Source organism: Myiozetetes cayanensis, unplaced genomic scaffold, assembly GCF_022539395.1.
Source record: "Myiozetetes cayanensis isolate MyiCay16 unplaced genomic scaffold, myiCay2020 scf22, whole genome shotgun sequence".
NCBI lineage: Eukaryota > Metazoa > Chordata > Aves > Passeriformes > Tyrannidae > Myiozetetes > Myiozetetes cayanensis.
Genome location: NW_026087434.1, coordinates 7,317,516 through 7,333,122, shown reverse-complemented (window position 1 = coordinate 7,333,122; position 15,607 = coordinate 7,317,516). Strand labels below are relative to the sequence as shown.

Here is a 15,607-nt window from a genome sequence, read left to right as displayed (position 1 = left end):
TAATAAATACACAGCTGTGTCTCAGCATGGCCAGAAGCTGCTGCTGTGTCAGCCCTGCTTTTTTCAGAAGCTGTTGGTGAGTACCGTGAGTACCATTAGAGCCGTGCCTGACTCCTCCTGGGGTTCCCCAGGAGTTAACAGCCTCTAAATATTCCCTGCCAGGTTGCAGGAACCAAAGCCACTTGTCACCCAGGAGCTCTCACACTGTCACCTTCCTGGCAGGGCTTCGAATCTTTTGCTTCATTGCCACCTCTTCCTTCTTCCAGCGGGACTGCTCACCTGTCTAGCAGGAGCAGGCACCACCACGTCCTGCTGTGTGTTCACAGACACAAACCTCGGGGTTTGAGGTACCTGCCAGTGCTGCCAGCCAAGACCAAACCCAAGCAGGTGCCAGAGGGAGCCACTGTGTATGCCATACACAGCTCCAGGGCAGCCTTGTGCCATGATCCAGACTATCACTCCTGTCTCTCTTCTTCCCAGGCAAGAAACTGAGGCACAGAGCAGCCAGAGCTTCCCAGCATGGAGCAGGTGCTCCCTCAAGGTGCACTGCTCTGGAGCTGCTGTGGCTGATTGGATGCTGTGGGAGTGTAGCAGAGGTATGTGCCTGCTCCAGGTCAGCACAAAAAGCCTTGTGCTGGTATCTTATCAGATGCTATTAATGTTCCCCAACTGCAAAGTGGTTTGGGGCAGTCCTTGGGTGTGCAGGGGTGGGGGGTTCACCCTCCTCACCTCCCACTGTGTGTGGACCTTCTCCCTTTCTTGGGGATGTGGTAGCAGGTAAATCCAGTTGGACCAGAAAAACTATTGATAATAGGGGAGGGAGAACGAGATAAAGGAGCAGCCCATGGCTTTGTTGTGCAAAAAGCACCAGCTGACCTGCCAGTCAGCCCTCCAGGTGCTGGGACAGGGCCCTGCAGGTAAACAACTCCAGGGGGTGCAGCAGCCCCTGCTTCCCACACCAAGGAGCTGTGGTAGTCTGGACTCCTCTACCAGGCTGAGCTTGGGTGCTGCAGGGCTTTCCCAGCTTGGGCTGGGAAATCCTGGAAAGACACTCTCTGAGTCCTGGGGACATCCTGAAGCTCCCTCTATCCTTCCCATCGCAGCCATGAAGTGTCAGATGGGACCACACATGTGGGTGGATAAGGGGTTGGTGCCCACCCACACTCAGGGATGGTGTCCCCTCTCCCCAGCTGTGTGCTCTGGGGATAGAGCCTGGCCTGTCCCCATGGCCACATGGCTTTGAGGAGCCCTCAGGGACTGATTGCCTTGCTAAGAACAGGGAGAGATCAGACCACATCTGCCCTACCTGGCCCAGAGCTGGCAAGAAGGGGGAAGGCTTCCCAGCTCTGTACCCCTCCAGGGCATAGCCCAGAGCCTCACAGGTTGCCTCATGTCAGCAGAGAGGGGGTGGCCTTTGAACTGTGTGTTTGGCTTATCTCGGCCCTGGTCAGCGGTCCAGGGCTGGCCAAGGGCTCTGCCATGCACAGAGACTGCGATAAGAGCTGGGCTGGGCCCAGCAGCACCAAGAGGAGCCAACCTGAGCCAACCTGAGCCACGTCCTGCCACCACTCGCCAGGTCCTGCCACCTCAGCCCAGGGCTCATCCCCACAACCTTCCTGCTTTGAGGAGGAGCAGGAGGGGACTAAAGGGTGCATTTCCCTGATGGGCCACATCCTGCCACACTGGCACAAAGATCGTTAGAATCATGGAATCGATTATGTTGGAAAAGACCTCTGAGATCATCGAGTTCAATCTATGACCCGACACTACCATGTCAACCAGTCTTTCCCTAAACACCTCCAGGGATGGTGACTGCACTAGCTCCCTGAGCAGCCCATTCCAATGTCCAATCAGCCTTTATGTGAAGAAATTCCTCCTCGTGTCCAACCCAAACCTCCCCTGGTGCAGCTTGAGGTTATGTCCTTTCATCCTGTTGCTTGTTGCCTGGGAGCAGAGCCTGACTCCCACCTGGCTACAACCTCTTTCAGGGAGTTGTAGTGATAACTCCTGAGCCTCCTCTTCTCCCCAGCTCCCTCAGCTGCTCCTCACAAGACTTGTGCTCCAGCCCCTTCTCCAGCTTTGTTGCCCTTCTCTGAACAAGGGCACACCAGCTCAGTTTGGCTGCACAGCTGCACCCCCAGCCCCTTTCCCCATCCACAGCGTGGGGTTGTGCACAAGGCAGAAGGGCAGAGCCCCTTGCCTGGAGCTGCAGGTGCCATGGGGTGATGCTGAGCACAGCCCTGAGCATCTCTGGCCCCGCAGCCGAGCGCTGCCACTGCCCTGCCCTCATCCCCATCATCCTCCGAGTGGTCACTTCCCTGCTCGCCTCCTGCCTTTGGTTGTGGTAGCACCAACAAATCCAAGGACAGAGAGTGTCAGGGAGCATCCACAGAGTGTCTTCTCAGTGCTGTGTGACCCTGTTTGCCCTGGGCAGGGAGCCTGGCGAGGGGAGGCCTGGCCGAGGTGCTCCCGCTGCCCTCCCTGCCCTGCCGGGAAGGGGCCGTGCGTCAGCCTCCCGGGACACCTGCTGATGAATGTTTCATGATGCGATGGCCCTGCCTCCTCAGGCAGCCATATGGCCCCACGTTCTCCAGCAGGGCTGACACAGCAACCTGCTCCCGGCGTCCAGACTTTGAATTTCAGGGACGTGTTTTATGAGCAGATTTTTGGCACCTTCCTGAGCGCACCTCTGACCCGCGCGGAACAAATTTGGACGTGCAAATACTCCAGGAGATTTTTGGAGATCTCTTTCTCCCAGCTGGGCAGTTCATCGTGGCAAAGACCACAAGACTTTTCTCCACCAAGCTGTGGCTGACAGCCAGCTGGTGCAAAATGTGTTTATTCTCCTCTCACACTCTCAGGCCGTGTGGAGGGACTGGGTTCTGTTTCCAAGAAGTAATCACTGGAATAAAAAACCCAGGCTAAAAATGATACTTGCTGGTTTTCACTGTAATTTCTTTTATGTTCTTTTCCTAATCTTTATTTGGCAACTATCATCCTAAAAGGTTTTTTCACACTTATTTAACTTCTAAATTAAGCACCACTTAATTTTGGGGCATAGTCCAAAATGCATTGTAGCACAAAACAAGTAGAGCAGATGAAGAACTGTGCATCTCATTTTCACCCCGCTGAAAATAAAACCAACAGTAGAAAACCAGATATCATGGAAACAGAGGGATGGGAGCAATGTGAATAAACCAGCTCCTGCAACCCTTGAAGCTGCCACTCCACCATATTTACATGAATGGGCCATAAATGTTTCCAAATGGCAAATTCCTGACTTTCCACAGGTCACTTCCTCTGGGCCATTGGTCATCCACCTCCAGCCAGGAATTGCTATGTCCCCTGTGACTTATGAGGGCAGTTGGTAATAATTAGCTGGAGTTAATGAAGGGCCAGAGTGAAGAGCATGTGAGCTGCAGCTCTGGCTCACAGGAGTGAATCCAGAAGGTGAGAGTGAACAAGGCAGACCCTTGAGTCACTCCAGGTGAGGACAGGTTTCAGGTGGGGGGACTTCTGAGCAGGATCCTAGACTCCTGACCCTGCTCTGCTGGCCCTGAGTCCTCTAGATGATGGCAGTACCCCTGAGAGCTGGGAGCAACCTTTAGTGATGGAGGAAAAAGCATCAAATCCTTCCATTGCTGCACCCCATTTCTCTGAGCTGCCCTTTGCCACCAGGGCACGTGTAAACCCCGCTTCCTGCCCATCCTTTTGGAGTTTTGGCTCCAGCTGAGCCTCAGGCTCGATTTCATCCCTGTGTGTCCAAGTGGTGATGGTCTGTTCAGTCCTTCCAGCTTCTTGCCTGCTCTCTCCTTCCCCAAGATACCCCAAGCCAACCTTCCTGCCGTGGCTCCCCCGGTCCCTGCACGACAGCAGGGATGGATCCCTGCAAGTTTTTTTTTTAAAATAGCCTGGCCACCATTCCCTCGTGGTGTCCCAGGTCCAGTGCCCACTCTCCTATGCCACCACTGCCAGCCGTGGGCACAGACCTGCTCCCTGCATTGCCATTGATGCACGCTGGGCACTTCATGGTTGTTAGGATGGTGCCATTCCCACACAGCCAAAATTCCCAGAGGACCAGGGCTGACAATGGGGAGATCTGCAATAGTGGAAGCAAGTGGAGACTGAAACAAACTCCTATTAAAATTATTCTTGCATTTATTCTTCCTTTGAACAAGCAGCATCATTGGAAACGTGTCTGGGCAGGCAGGAATGGGAGTGGGGGGTGGTTGGATCTGGGGGGATAAAGGAGTTTTGGGGGAAAACCGCAGCCGTGAGTACACCAGCCTGGGGGTGTTCAGTGGGACTGGGGAGCAGGGATGGGATTTAGTCCTGGGTTTTGGGGCTGAATAATGAAAGCAAGTATTTGTGGAGAGGCTGGATGTAGGTGACACCCTGGAGAAACACATGGGTGCTCAGGGAGCCGCGGACACCATGGGACTCCTGCTGTTGCCTCGAGTCTGGTCACTTCCTAAAAACCCAACCCCCAAAAATCCCTACAGTGCAATGGCAAACGCCTGTTTTCCTGTCGAGTCCCTTCCCCCCGCTGCAACAAACATTTTGGTATGCATATCCTCGAGTTCGCAGGGCTGCTTCTTTCGGAGTTTGACTAAAAAAACATCTAAGTATTCTTTCGAAAAAGAAACCGAAGCACATCCTTTCCGAAAACACCAAAATAATTCATGCAAATTTCCTCCCAAACCCTCCGAACACGTCTCGCCTTTCCCTCAGCCCAAACTCTTTGTCGGGCTCGCCACAGAGCTGCGAACGTTTTTGTTTGCTGCAAACACACAGTGTGGGTGAGCGATGCGTTCAGCCCTAACGGGGCCGGGGGCGGCACCCCAGCAGTGTCCCCCCTTCTCCCCTTTTCCCCCAGATTTTCTCCCTCGTGGCGGGTTAACCAGCGCGCTGCCGTGTGCGGGTACATCCCAGGGTGGGAGCCCGGCTTGACTTCAGAGCTTGGAGCTTCTGATAAGCATAAAATAACCGGCGGACTCGCTCGGGGGTGGCACCGTGGGGTGCGTGGGTGCTGCTGTTTGGGAAGCAGCCGGCGGCGAACGCACGTGCTTTTAGTCGAACAGGAAAGTTACAGAGAGGGGAACCGTGTTTGTGAGCTGTCGGTGGATGGCATGAAAAAGAGGCAAAAAAAAAAAAAAAATCGCATTTGCCTGCCGGTCTGGGTAAATGTTTAATCCCCCAGCGCGGAGAAAAAGCAGCTCAAAAGTGCTTTTTTTCCCTCAGCAAGTCTGAACCAGTCAGCCTGGTGCCTCCTCCCTCCGGCTCACACCCTTCCTCCCACCGCTCCGGAGGAATATCCCAGCCTGCTCCGAGGTGCAGCTGGGCACCCAGGGCAGGACGGAGCCAGGACATAGCGGTGTCCGCGCCCACCGGGCTGGGAGAGGGGAGGGGCTGGGAAGTTTGTGTGCCCGGGCCGGCTCCCACGCTCCCGCTCGCCTGCGCGACTCCAGCCGCTGAAGTGCCTGGGATGGGGTCCCCGCACTGGAAAAGGCTCTGCCTTTTGCTCCTGGCAGGTTTAACATCCTCCCTGCTCCTCTACAGTCACTACTACACTACGGTGGAGTCGCCCACCGGCCAGAGGATCATAGCCAGGTAAGGGGGGACGGGGAATGGGGGTGGGAGGCAAGGATGTGCAAATCCAGCAAGAGGTGCCATGCACTGGGATGGGGAAGGGGAACTGGGGTGCCAGTGTGGGCCCCTTAGGGTGAGTTCTTCCCGCTGTACCCCCCGGTCGTTGGCTGGATTAGGAAAACGTGCTCGCAGCAGGCTCTGCCCCCTCTCCGAGGAACCCCGAGCACCGGGTCCTGCTCACGGCCGACCAGCCGAGCCCAGGGGTGCCCAGAGCGGGACTCCGGGGCCGTGGGGGTCTCCAGGAGTCCCCACGTGGGTGCAGCCCATCACAGTGCAAAGAAACCATTGCTGGGTCCAAGGGCGGCTGAGGGTCCTGCCCACCCGGGCAGGATCAAACCCCCTTCAGCTGCCCACCAAACCCAGGCACAGGGCTGGGAGCTGGACCCGGTGATCCTTGTTGGGTCCCTTCCAACTCGGCATATTCTGTGGTTCTGTGATTCTGTGAAACCCGCCGCGAGCCCCGCGTGTCCCCGCTGGGCTCATGGAGGATCCGAGCAGATTGTCCTGGGGGGAGGTTTGGCCCCCATGGAGCTGCACTGACCCCCCAATTGCAAGGGCGGGGCACGGCTGCCCCCCAGCCCGTTCGGGTTCCTCGGGCTGCCCCCCGGGATCCCCGGACTGCGCCTCGCTGCAAACTCTTGGGGCTGCAGCGTTTCCCAAACTCCAGCAATTTACAATCCCTCTTCGTTTGCCTTCGCTGCGTCCTGCAACCTCCCCGAGCCCCTTCCTGAGCCTGCCAAGCGGGATGGAATGCTGGGGTTCCCCGGGGAGCCCCGGGGAGCGTGGATGAGTGGGCAGGGGGTGAGGGAGCCTGCACAGCGCTTGGGCTGCGGGACCAGCCGCCCTCTGCCCTGCAGCACCAGGGGATGTGCCAGGAGAGCGCTGTGGGTGTCCCTCACCTCCTCCTGGGTGCCCTCGGTGTGACAGAGCCCAGCGGCCTGGGTGCTGCCCGGGAATGGGGGATGCTGTGAGGACTGGAGCTGGTTCTGCACGGGGTGGGCTGAGAGCAGGCAGATTTGCTCTGGGAGTAGCTGGGGATGCAGCTGGATGGGCTGCCCTGGGGTCCAGATGCTGCCTCTTCCCCAGCTGGTAGCTGGGGGCTCTCTTTGCCCCATCCCATCTTACCCAAGGCAGAGATCCCCTCCCCTGCTGGGCTTGTGGAGCAGGATATCCCCAGCAGTTTGAGCAGAGGTTGGCTGTTTCCACCCTTGGCTGTGTAGTGTCAGCCAGAACCACACAGTGCTCGGGGCATGTCACAGCTGGGGTGCAGAGCAGCTCCCCACAAAGAGCTTGATGTCCATGAGAGGGGAAACTGAGGCCCATGAGGGCAGCAGAACATGCCCAGAGACCACTCTGGAGCTAGGAATGGAAACCAGCTGTGCCCTGTCACAGGATCCACGGCTCACTCCAGAACCAGGGCGTGGAGAAAAGCCATGAGATGGAAGCCAGGAGTGGTTTCTCCCCACCATGTGTCAGGCTACCACTTCCTCACCCTGCCTGGACCTGCCCCAGGTCACCTCTCTGGCAAAGCCAGCCTGGGCTCCAGCCCTGTGACCGATGGGACAAGGATCAGCTCATCCAGCCTCAGAGGGGAGCCCAGGGTGAGGTAACATGGAGCTGAGCTGCTCTCCAAAACTCTCCTGGACTCTCCTCTTGGCTTCAATCCAGCCTCTAAAGCTAAACCCAAACGAGCAGGTCCTGTTGGCTCTGATTCCCTGTGTTTATAAACGTGGTACCCCATGACTGCTGCTCCCCCAGGCTGCACTGTGCACTGGGGAATCAGCTCTGCCAGCGGATGTGGGGCTGAGTCTGGAGATGGAACTGGGATGGCTGGCATTCCACAGGCTGAGGTGCCACCACAGGGCACTCACTTCCCGCTCTGCCTGCTGGCACGGGAGGGTCAGGGTGCTCACGTGTGGGTGCAGGTGACCACGTCTCCTGGGGAGGTTTGTGTGAGCAGTGCCCCTATGCAGATGGACAGGAGGACAGAGAGGGTTAGAGGGAAGCTGATCCCCTGATGGGTGGTGGTTGCTGCCAGCACCAGATCACCCCAGGACCAGATACCCAGAGCAATGCTGAGCCCCCTTCCAGCTCAGCACAAAGCTGGTGGCAGCTGTGAGGTCCTATGGAGATGGGTGAAATGCCCTCATCCCCCCAGAGCCAGCCACACAAGGATGAAGGGAGCTGAATCCCTGGAGCCCCCAGGGTTCAGCTGGGCACAGCCCTATCCCACTCCTAATCCCTGCCTATCCATCTCTCCCAAATCCCGCTGGTGAGCTGCCAGCTCTGCCTGTGGCTTTATTATTAGGGCTGACAGGAAGAGCACTGAGCTCTGCCCAGCCTTTCCATGTTACTTCAGCTCTACACTAGGGAAAGATGCTTCCTGGAGCTCAGCCCTTCACAGCAGGATGGAGCAAATGCCTCCAAGAGCAGGTTCTTGTTGTTACTTTGGCTCCCTCAGATGTGGGGCCCTGGGAGTGTTTTCTGAAGATAAGACCGGAGTGTGTGCTCACAACACTCGCACACAGTGTTATCTTCCGGAATTGAAGGATGGCCTTGGACCAAAAATGTCACATTTGTGAATGTCCAGATGGTGAGAGAGTGCACCCAGCCTGGCTGGCTCTGCTGCCACTGCCAGGGCAGCCACAGCCACTCCTTCCCAGAGCCCCATTGTGCATCTGTTGGTCCTGGGGAGGGTTGTCATCTTCTGAGTCAACCAAGCATCACGAGGTGCTTCACCACATCCTGGCGGGTGACGTCAAAGCGCTTGGCTCCCCTTCATGCCACTGATCTGCTTTCTGGTGGGGGGCCAGCTGCCCCACGCCCTTCCTGGCAGGGTTTGGGCAGTGGCTTTGCTGGGGAGCTGGCTCCAGCACCCGCAGCTGGGATGTGAGTGCAGGGAGGTGCTGGCACTGGTTTATCAGTTCAGCACAAGTCCTGGAAGAAACGAGGAGCAAGTGCCACCTGCTGTGCCTTGCCATGGGTGGAGGCAGGTCCCAGCTCCCATGGAACGTCATCAGGAGCCAACCTGCCAGGCTGGCTGTACCCACCTGGGTACAGGTGGGCTGAGCCCCTCAGAGCTCCCACAGCATCTTTGGAACCTCAGACAGTAGCACAGCACCCTCCCACTGCCACGGTCTGGGACTTTGCCTGCCTTCCTGCAGGCATGAGATGAGCCATGGAAGGGTCTGTACCAAGAAACAAGAGTGGGAGAGCTTGGAGGGCTGGGGAGGGTCTGGGTGGGCAGAGATGTGCAGCTGAGGCTCGTGGGTGTCTAGGAAGGGATAGTGAGGCGGTGGGGTTGGGAGAGGCTGTTTGGCTGCAGCTCAAGCCTGGACATGGTGGGTGAGGGTGATGGCTGGGATTTGGTGGGGAGCTGCACTTCTGCAGCCAGAAAATGGGTCCAACCCAGGGGCCCTGCATGCAGGGAGTTGAGTGCAAGCCTGTTCTGGGTTTGGAGCAGAGAGGTTTCTGTTGGTCTGTTGGTTGGATGGTGGTAGTGTTGATAAACTCCGGCTGGTGAGGCACCTGGGCTGGGGATCTCCTGCATCATGAGATGGAGGCAGCAAGCAGGGCTGGGGTGAGCTTCCTGGATCCCAGGGCAGTTTGCCTTGGCTGAGCTGACTCAGCATCCAGGGATCTCCTGGTAGCTCCTGTGAGACACTTGTGTGGATGAGCTGTGCTGTGGTGGGTGTGCTGTTGGTACCTGGGCTGAAAGAGCAGCCTTCAGAGTGACCACCAGGTCTGCTACAGTTTTTGATGGCCTTGACCTTGCTGTGCACAGACTCTGTGCTCCCCTCCTCGGGCCAAGGGAACAGGCAAGGCTGGTCAGGCTGGGGTTAGTTGGATCCTTGCAGGGATAACCCAGAAAGCCCCTGCAGAAAGCTGCATCTCCAGCATCTCCCTGGAATGGCTCAGTCCCACCTTGATGGACCCCTCTTGGACCCCAAACAGGGCACTGGGCTGTCCCCTCATGTCGTGCTGTACCCCCAGGGTGGCTCAGATCAGGGTTTGGGTGGCAAACAGGTCTGGATCCGCTCCTGGGCAGGACTGTGGGCGCTGTTGTTGTTGACAGGGGCCGTGGCAGGGATGGAAACCCAATGCCTGCCCTGCCAGGCAGCGTCGCGCCAGCGGGGGCCAAGGGGGAGGCAGAGCTCCGCTCCCCACCTGCCTCTACCTGTCCCCAGGCTCCCAGGCAGAGATCCCGTAACAAGGGGCCCTTGTCTCCTCCACAATACCCCCCTTCTGGCCTGAGCACCTGCTGGCTGGGCTGGCGGCAGCGCCGGGGGGCTCTGAAGGGCCTTTCTGTGCGGGGATGAATGGGAGCCTGTTCCCCTCCGGTGGGCTCCCACCTCCTGCTTGCCAGGCTGCCCCCAGCCCCAGTTCCCCCCTGGGGGGCTGGGTCAGCTCTTCCTGGCCCCTTGGGGCTCAGGGCACCCCAGGTTTCTCGGGGTGGGCTGCCCTTGCCTTTGTCTCTCACTGCTAAATGAAGGATCAGGCCATGCTCCAGCTGCCCCCCTGGCAGACGAGGTCTCATACACCCCAAGAGCCTGCAGACCCCAGTTGTTGATTGCTTCTCCAAGTGTAACAACTGAAAGTTTTCCTGCTGGCCTGTCCAGCTTTTCCCAGCCTTGTCCAACTTGGGAATGGTGAGATGGTGGGAAGAGACAGGGTGGTCTCAGCAGGATTCCCCCAAGGCTGCAGGCTGGGCTGGGTGTGATTTTTGGTGTGTGGGGCTCCTGGAGGTGGGACCCACGAGTGCTTTCTGCACAAACCCCATGTTTTGCACGTCCGTGGCTCTCTGCTTGCAGAAGGACGCGCGGACAGGGACGGGTGGGTGCAGGCAGTGCGGGAGGGGGGACAAGTGGAGGGGACGTGGTCCTGCCCTGTGGCTGTCACAGGTGTGGGGGTGTTGGGGTGCTCAGTGCCACCTCCTCAGCTGAGCTCTCACTGTCTCCTCCCAGCCTGCTGCAGCCAGAGCCGCTGGTCCTGGCCCCGTCGGGGACTCTGCACCGCAGATGGGCCCTTGGAGGCAGCTCAGAGAGGTAAGGAGGGAAAGGTGTCCAGCAATCCTGGCACGGGCTGGGAGCCCCATGCCAACTGTGGGGTTCCCCAGTGCCCAAGTGAAGGATTCTTAACTCTGCCATATATTTCCCCCACTCCAGTGGGAATTCCTTCAAGCCCTCTGCGGAGCTGGAGGAGCCTGAGCCCAGCAGGAAGCAGGTAATCATTAGCACAGCACAGTTACATCCATGATGCCCCTCCGTGCTGGGTTTTGTTGGTTGAAGGGCTGTGTGAGGAAGCTGAAGGAGGAGCAGCATCCTCTGGAAGGGGTTTACAGAGGAGCAACCTTTTTCATCCACACAAGTGGGTCTCCCCAGGCCTCCCTGCTGCCATTCCGTAATGTGGAAGTTGGAGCCAGCATCAGGCACTCTCTCCAACCCTGTGACTCCTGGGCCACCAGGCCAGGCTGGAGACTCATGAGGATGGACCCAGACTCTGGGGGGAACCATTCCTGGGCACTGGGACTGTTCTCATACAGCAGAGCTTTTCAGTGGGGTGCCCACACCTGAAGGTGCCGAATCTTTCACACTCTCAAGTGACCCTGCAACCTCTGGTGCCCCCAGCCCCACTGAGCTGGGTGCCACAGGGTGTTTTGCAGCAGCAAACCAAGGCACGCCCTGCCTGGGTGACCCACAGAACATGTGATGGACAAGGAGCATTTCTGTCCCTGGGTTTGTCCTCTCCTTGGTGCCTGCTGAGGGGTGGAGGTGTTGCAGGGAAGGCAGACCCAGGCTGGAGGCTGAGCTGGGGTCCTTCTCCCTCCCAGCCCAGCACCTGCCTGCACTCAGTGATGGCCAGAGCCAAGGCAGACCCCAAGTTTGGGGAGATCTTCCGCTTCGACACCCCTGTGCTGATGTGGGACCAGCACTTCACCCTGGAGACCTGGAACAGGCTGAAGACACGACACGTCCCCTACGGCTGGCACGGCTTGTCCCTTGCAGGTACAGACTCAGCTGGGATGGGGGGTGATTTGGGCGTGTGGGGCAGCTCGAGGGGCTCAGGGGCCCAGCAGAAGAGACTGATAACATGAGACAGGCAGAGAAGGCTGCAGAGGAACCAAGGACCTTGATCTTTCCCCACTCCACCTCCTGGGGCACGGAGTGGAGGGCACGGCTTTGCAAATGCCTCTTGCTGCATCTTGTGACATTTCCCCTGAATAAAAGCTCCAGTGTGTGCATGATTATTAAGTGGGGCCGGAGGAGCTTGGACAACCCTCTCCATTGTGGTGGATGGAGATTGTTTCCCTTCCCACCCCAAACCCACTCTCTGCTCTCCCTGTCAGCTGCCAGCTTCAATCCCTGGGCTGGGAAGCACTGGGGACGGCAGGGGGAAGTGAACTGGTGGCTGTTGCAAAGAGATACTGTGAGGGGGGACATGGCCAGCACAGGCAGCAGCGTCAGCAGGGCTGGAGCTGGAGATGTCTGGATGTGACCCTGCGCCTCGCACGGCCTCGAGTGCTGCTGTTTGGAGCAGGGTTGGAAGCGTGGGGAGGGGGACTGAGAGTAGATGGCACAAAGCCTGAGAGAGCAAGGACTGTCTGGGGTCCCCAAATCCCTTCTCCTGCACAGGGATGGTGTGAGTTTTGTGTGCTGCACACGTGCTCACGTGGGCTGACACACCTTTTGCTCACTGACCGGTCCCGTCCTGCTCCGTTCCAGTGGTGGGCAGCACCCTCCGGCTCCTCAACGCCTCTGCCAACAGGCACCTCTTCGACAGGGCCGCCTTCCCCGGGGGCTGTGTCCGCTGTGCCGTGGTGGGAAACGGCGGAATCCTCAACGGCTCGGGGCAGGGCAAGGCCATCGACGCACACGACCTGGTCTTCAGGTGCGCGCGGGTCCCGGGCAGGGCGGGGCTGTGGGTGCTGGGGAGGGCTCAGCCCTGGACGAGTGTCCTGTGCTTTTCCCGCAGGATCAACGGTGCCGTGATCAAGGGCTTCGAGGAGGACGTGGGCACCAAGGTCTCCTTCTACGGCTTCACGGTGAACACCATGAAGAACTCCCTCATCGCCTACGAGGAGTACGGCTTCACTCGCATCCCCCAGGCCAAGGTGAGACCCGGAGGGCTTGTTGGCCACGTGGTCCTGAATCGTCCCTTGAGGCTGAGCTTGCCCCCCAAACCTTGTCCCCATCTCGGGAGCCCTCAGTCCTTGCCAGCCTGCATGGGCTGTGCCCTATAAAGCCCCTCCAAGTGCCACATCTGTGCCCCCGCTGCAGGACCTGAAGTACATCTTCATCCCCTCGGATGTCCGGGACTACGTCATGCTGAGATCGGCCATCCAGGGCAGCCCAGTGCCCGAGGGCTCGGACAAGGGGGATGAGTGAGTAGCCCCCCAAGAGCCCCCCCCCCAGCACCCTCAGTGATGCAGGCATGACTTGCCTGCCCTCACCCCGACATCCGTTTGCTGGGACAAACCCCAAGTAGCTCCAGGACTCCTGTGATACAGTTTTGCCCTTCTCCTTGCCCTGCTGCAGGCCACAGAAGTATTTTGGACCAGAGGCATCTGCAGAGAAATTCAAGTTGCTGCATCCTGATTTCTTGCAGTACCTGACAACAAGGTGAGGATGATGAGGACGGTGGCTGCTGTTCAGCTGTGCTCCAGGCTGGGCTCAGACTGCCTGCCTCTGCTCTCTCCAGTATGGACCAGTGGCTGCTCAGCATCAAAGTGTATTCCCAGTCCTTCCCAGACAATGGAAATACTTCTGCCCTGCTGTTTGCAGACAAGGCTGAGACACCTCTCCCCTGTTGCTCCTGCTCACTGCAGCACAGCTCACATCCCCTCCTACACCTCTCTGTGCTCACCTGGCTCCCATTCCCCAAAATAAATTACATTTTGTCCCAGTTTAACAGGAGCAGAGGTAGGGCCCAATGGGAGTGTCTTTTCCTGCCTCTCACAGAAGCAGGGGTCTGGGTTGGGGTGATTCCAAACAGCAGAGAGGTGCCTTTTACCAACCTGCAGCAACTGAGCTCAGCCTTAGCAGCGGCGACCAGAGAATCCACCCCAGTCCTGTGTTTCACTTGGTGCTCCTGCCTTACCGGGTCCTGGCATCACCCAGTGCGTGGTGGGGGCTGGATGGGTGTGGGTCTGGGGGCTGCAGTGCTGTGCCAGCTGTGACCCCCCACCCCTGCCGTGTCCACTGCCAGGTTCCTGCGATCAGAGATCCTGAACACCCAGTACAGCTCCCTCTACATGCCCAGCACCGGTGCCCTCATGCTCCTCACCGCGCTCCACACCTGCGACCAGGTGAGAGGCCACGGCATCACCTTCCTGCTGGAGACAAGGGGATTCCCCTCCCTGTGGCTGCTGTGGGGCTCCTGGTGGGGACCAGCCTGTCCTGGTGGCTGTCCTACATGCCCCCTGGAAAAGGGGTGGTAAACGGACCACCTCAAGTAGAGCCCTGACCCCATCCTTTGTCTGTCCCTCCCTACAGGTCAGTGCCTATGGGTTCATCACTGCCAACTACGAGCAGTTCTCAGACCATTACTACGAGGTGGAGAAGAAACCTCTGGTGTTTTATGCCAACCATGACATGATGCTGGAGGCAGCGCTGTGGAGGAGCCTGCACAGGGCCGGGATCATCACCCTCTACCAGCGGTGAGGCCGGGAGGTTGCCCACAGGGGCAAGTCCGAGGACTCCTGTGGCTCTTCTCTTTCCCGAGGGCCACCTTCTCTCTCCTGAGGGCTCTCCCCAGCTGGCCAGCCAGCCCATGGAGCAGACCTGCCACACTGCAGCTGGCAGTGATGTGAGGGTCAGGGGGAAGCTGAAGCTGGTAGAGAAATGTTGCATTTCCTCAGGGATCTCCAGAAATGTGATTGAACGTGGCCTTTGGGGCATCAAGAAGCACCACAGCACATGGCTGTGACCTGCCAGCCCCATGAACGTGGCTGTGGGGCAGCAGTGGCCCCTGTGGAGCACAGGAGGGGCAGGATGGTGCTGGAAGAGGATGCTGGAGTTGCTGGAAAACACCTTACCATCATGCTCCAGCTCAAATGATCGTCACCATGGTGGGACAGCAAGCAGGGTGAATCCTTGGACTAGAGACCAGATCACCCAGCTGATGAGAAGGTGATGTGTTTGGAGAACACCTCTCCTAGACAGCAGAAAGCAGCTCCAGCCAGCTCTGTGTTGGTGTGTGCCGCCTTCCAGAAGCATCTGTTTGTCTCCGTGATCATCAGCACAGACAGAGGTGTGGCTGCCCTGTCCTGTGACACACACAGTGTGCCCTGTCACTGACCCCTTCTCTGGGTCTGGTGTTTTCAGACAAGGAAGGGTTTTAAAAGCCATCAGCTAAGAGCAGGGTCAGGGCAGCTCAGCTGGGACACCAGGAACGTGTCCAACCCCTGGGCAGCCCGGAGGTGATGTTGGACTGAAGCCACACGTGTGGCACTGAGGTTTTTGGGTCTTTCTTGCACAGGGACCCAGGGTTGTGGTGCCCTCTGAGTGCCTTGAGAGGCAGCAGGTGAGTCACAAGCGATCATCACTCTTCTTAATTTCCTCCCCAAAACCCTCAAGGAGGTGAAGGTCCTGAACCAGCTCTGCTCAGGGAGACCCACTGGGGACACTCCTCCAGCTGGAGGGTGGATACAGAGCAGTGTAACCCAAGACACTTCCCCACTTTGTGTAATTACATAAATGTTGAATTATTGTGTTTTTTAATGCCTGTTTCTGTTGTTTTGATGAAGTGGGTGGGGATGAGACCCCCCTCCCAACCTCCTGCCTCAAGAGGAGTGGTAGCAGGTGGTAGAGTGAACCCTCAACTGGGGAACAGCCCGAGAGGCAGGAGATGGGGATGGGAGCAGGTTTGTATCATGGAGACCTGGGCTGGCAGGGAGGACTGGTAGCTCAGATCATGGCCCTTTTCCACTTGGGAGTGCTATTTGCTGTACGAGGTTGCT

At 58.2% G+C, this 15,607-nt stretch overlaps 1 protein-coding gene across 2 annotated transcripts; it reads left to right on the top strand.

Annotated features, from left to right (window-relative positions):
- The first annotated feature begins 5,304 nt into the window (after positions 1 to 5,304).
- On the top strand, positions 5,305 to 15,368 carry ST6GALNAC2 (ST6 N-acetylgalactosaminide alpha-2,6-sialyltransferase 2). 2 transcript variants are annotated; one of them, XM_050319336.1, is made up of 10 exons: positions 5,305 to 5,610; positions 10,614 to 10,694; positions 10,815 to 10,872; positions 11,480 to 11,654; positions 12,372 to 12,537; positions 12,622 to 12,760; positions 12,927 to 13,030; positions 13,185 to 13,268; positions 13,855 to 13,954; positions 14,142 to 15,368. In XM_050319336.1, the coding sequence occupies exons 1-10, from the start codon at positions 5,486 to 5,488 to the stop codon at positions 14,307 to 14,309; spliced, it is 1,200 nt and encodes a 399-aa protein (XP_050175293.1). In that variant the 5' UTR covers positions 5,305 to 5,485; the 3' UTR covers positions 14,310 to 15,368. The 2 variants fall into 2 exon arrangements, with proteins under 2 accessions (XP_050175293.1, XP_050175292.1); XM_050319335.1 differs by lacking the exon at positions 10,815 to 10,872 and having other exon boundaries at positions 5,310 to 5,610.
- Positions 15,369 to 15,607: the final 239 nt, after the last annotated feature.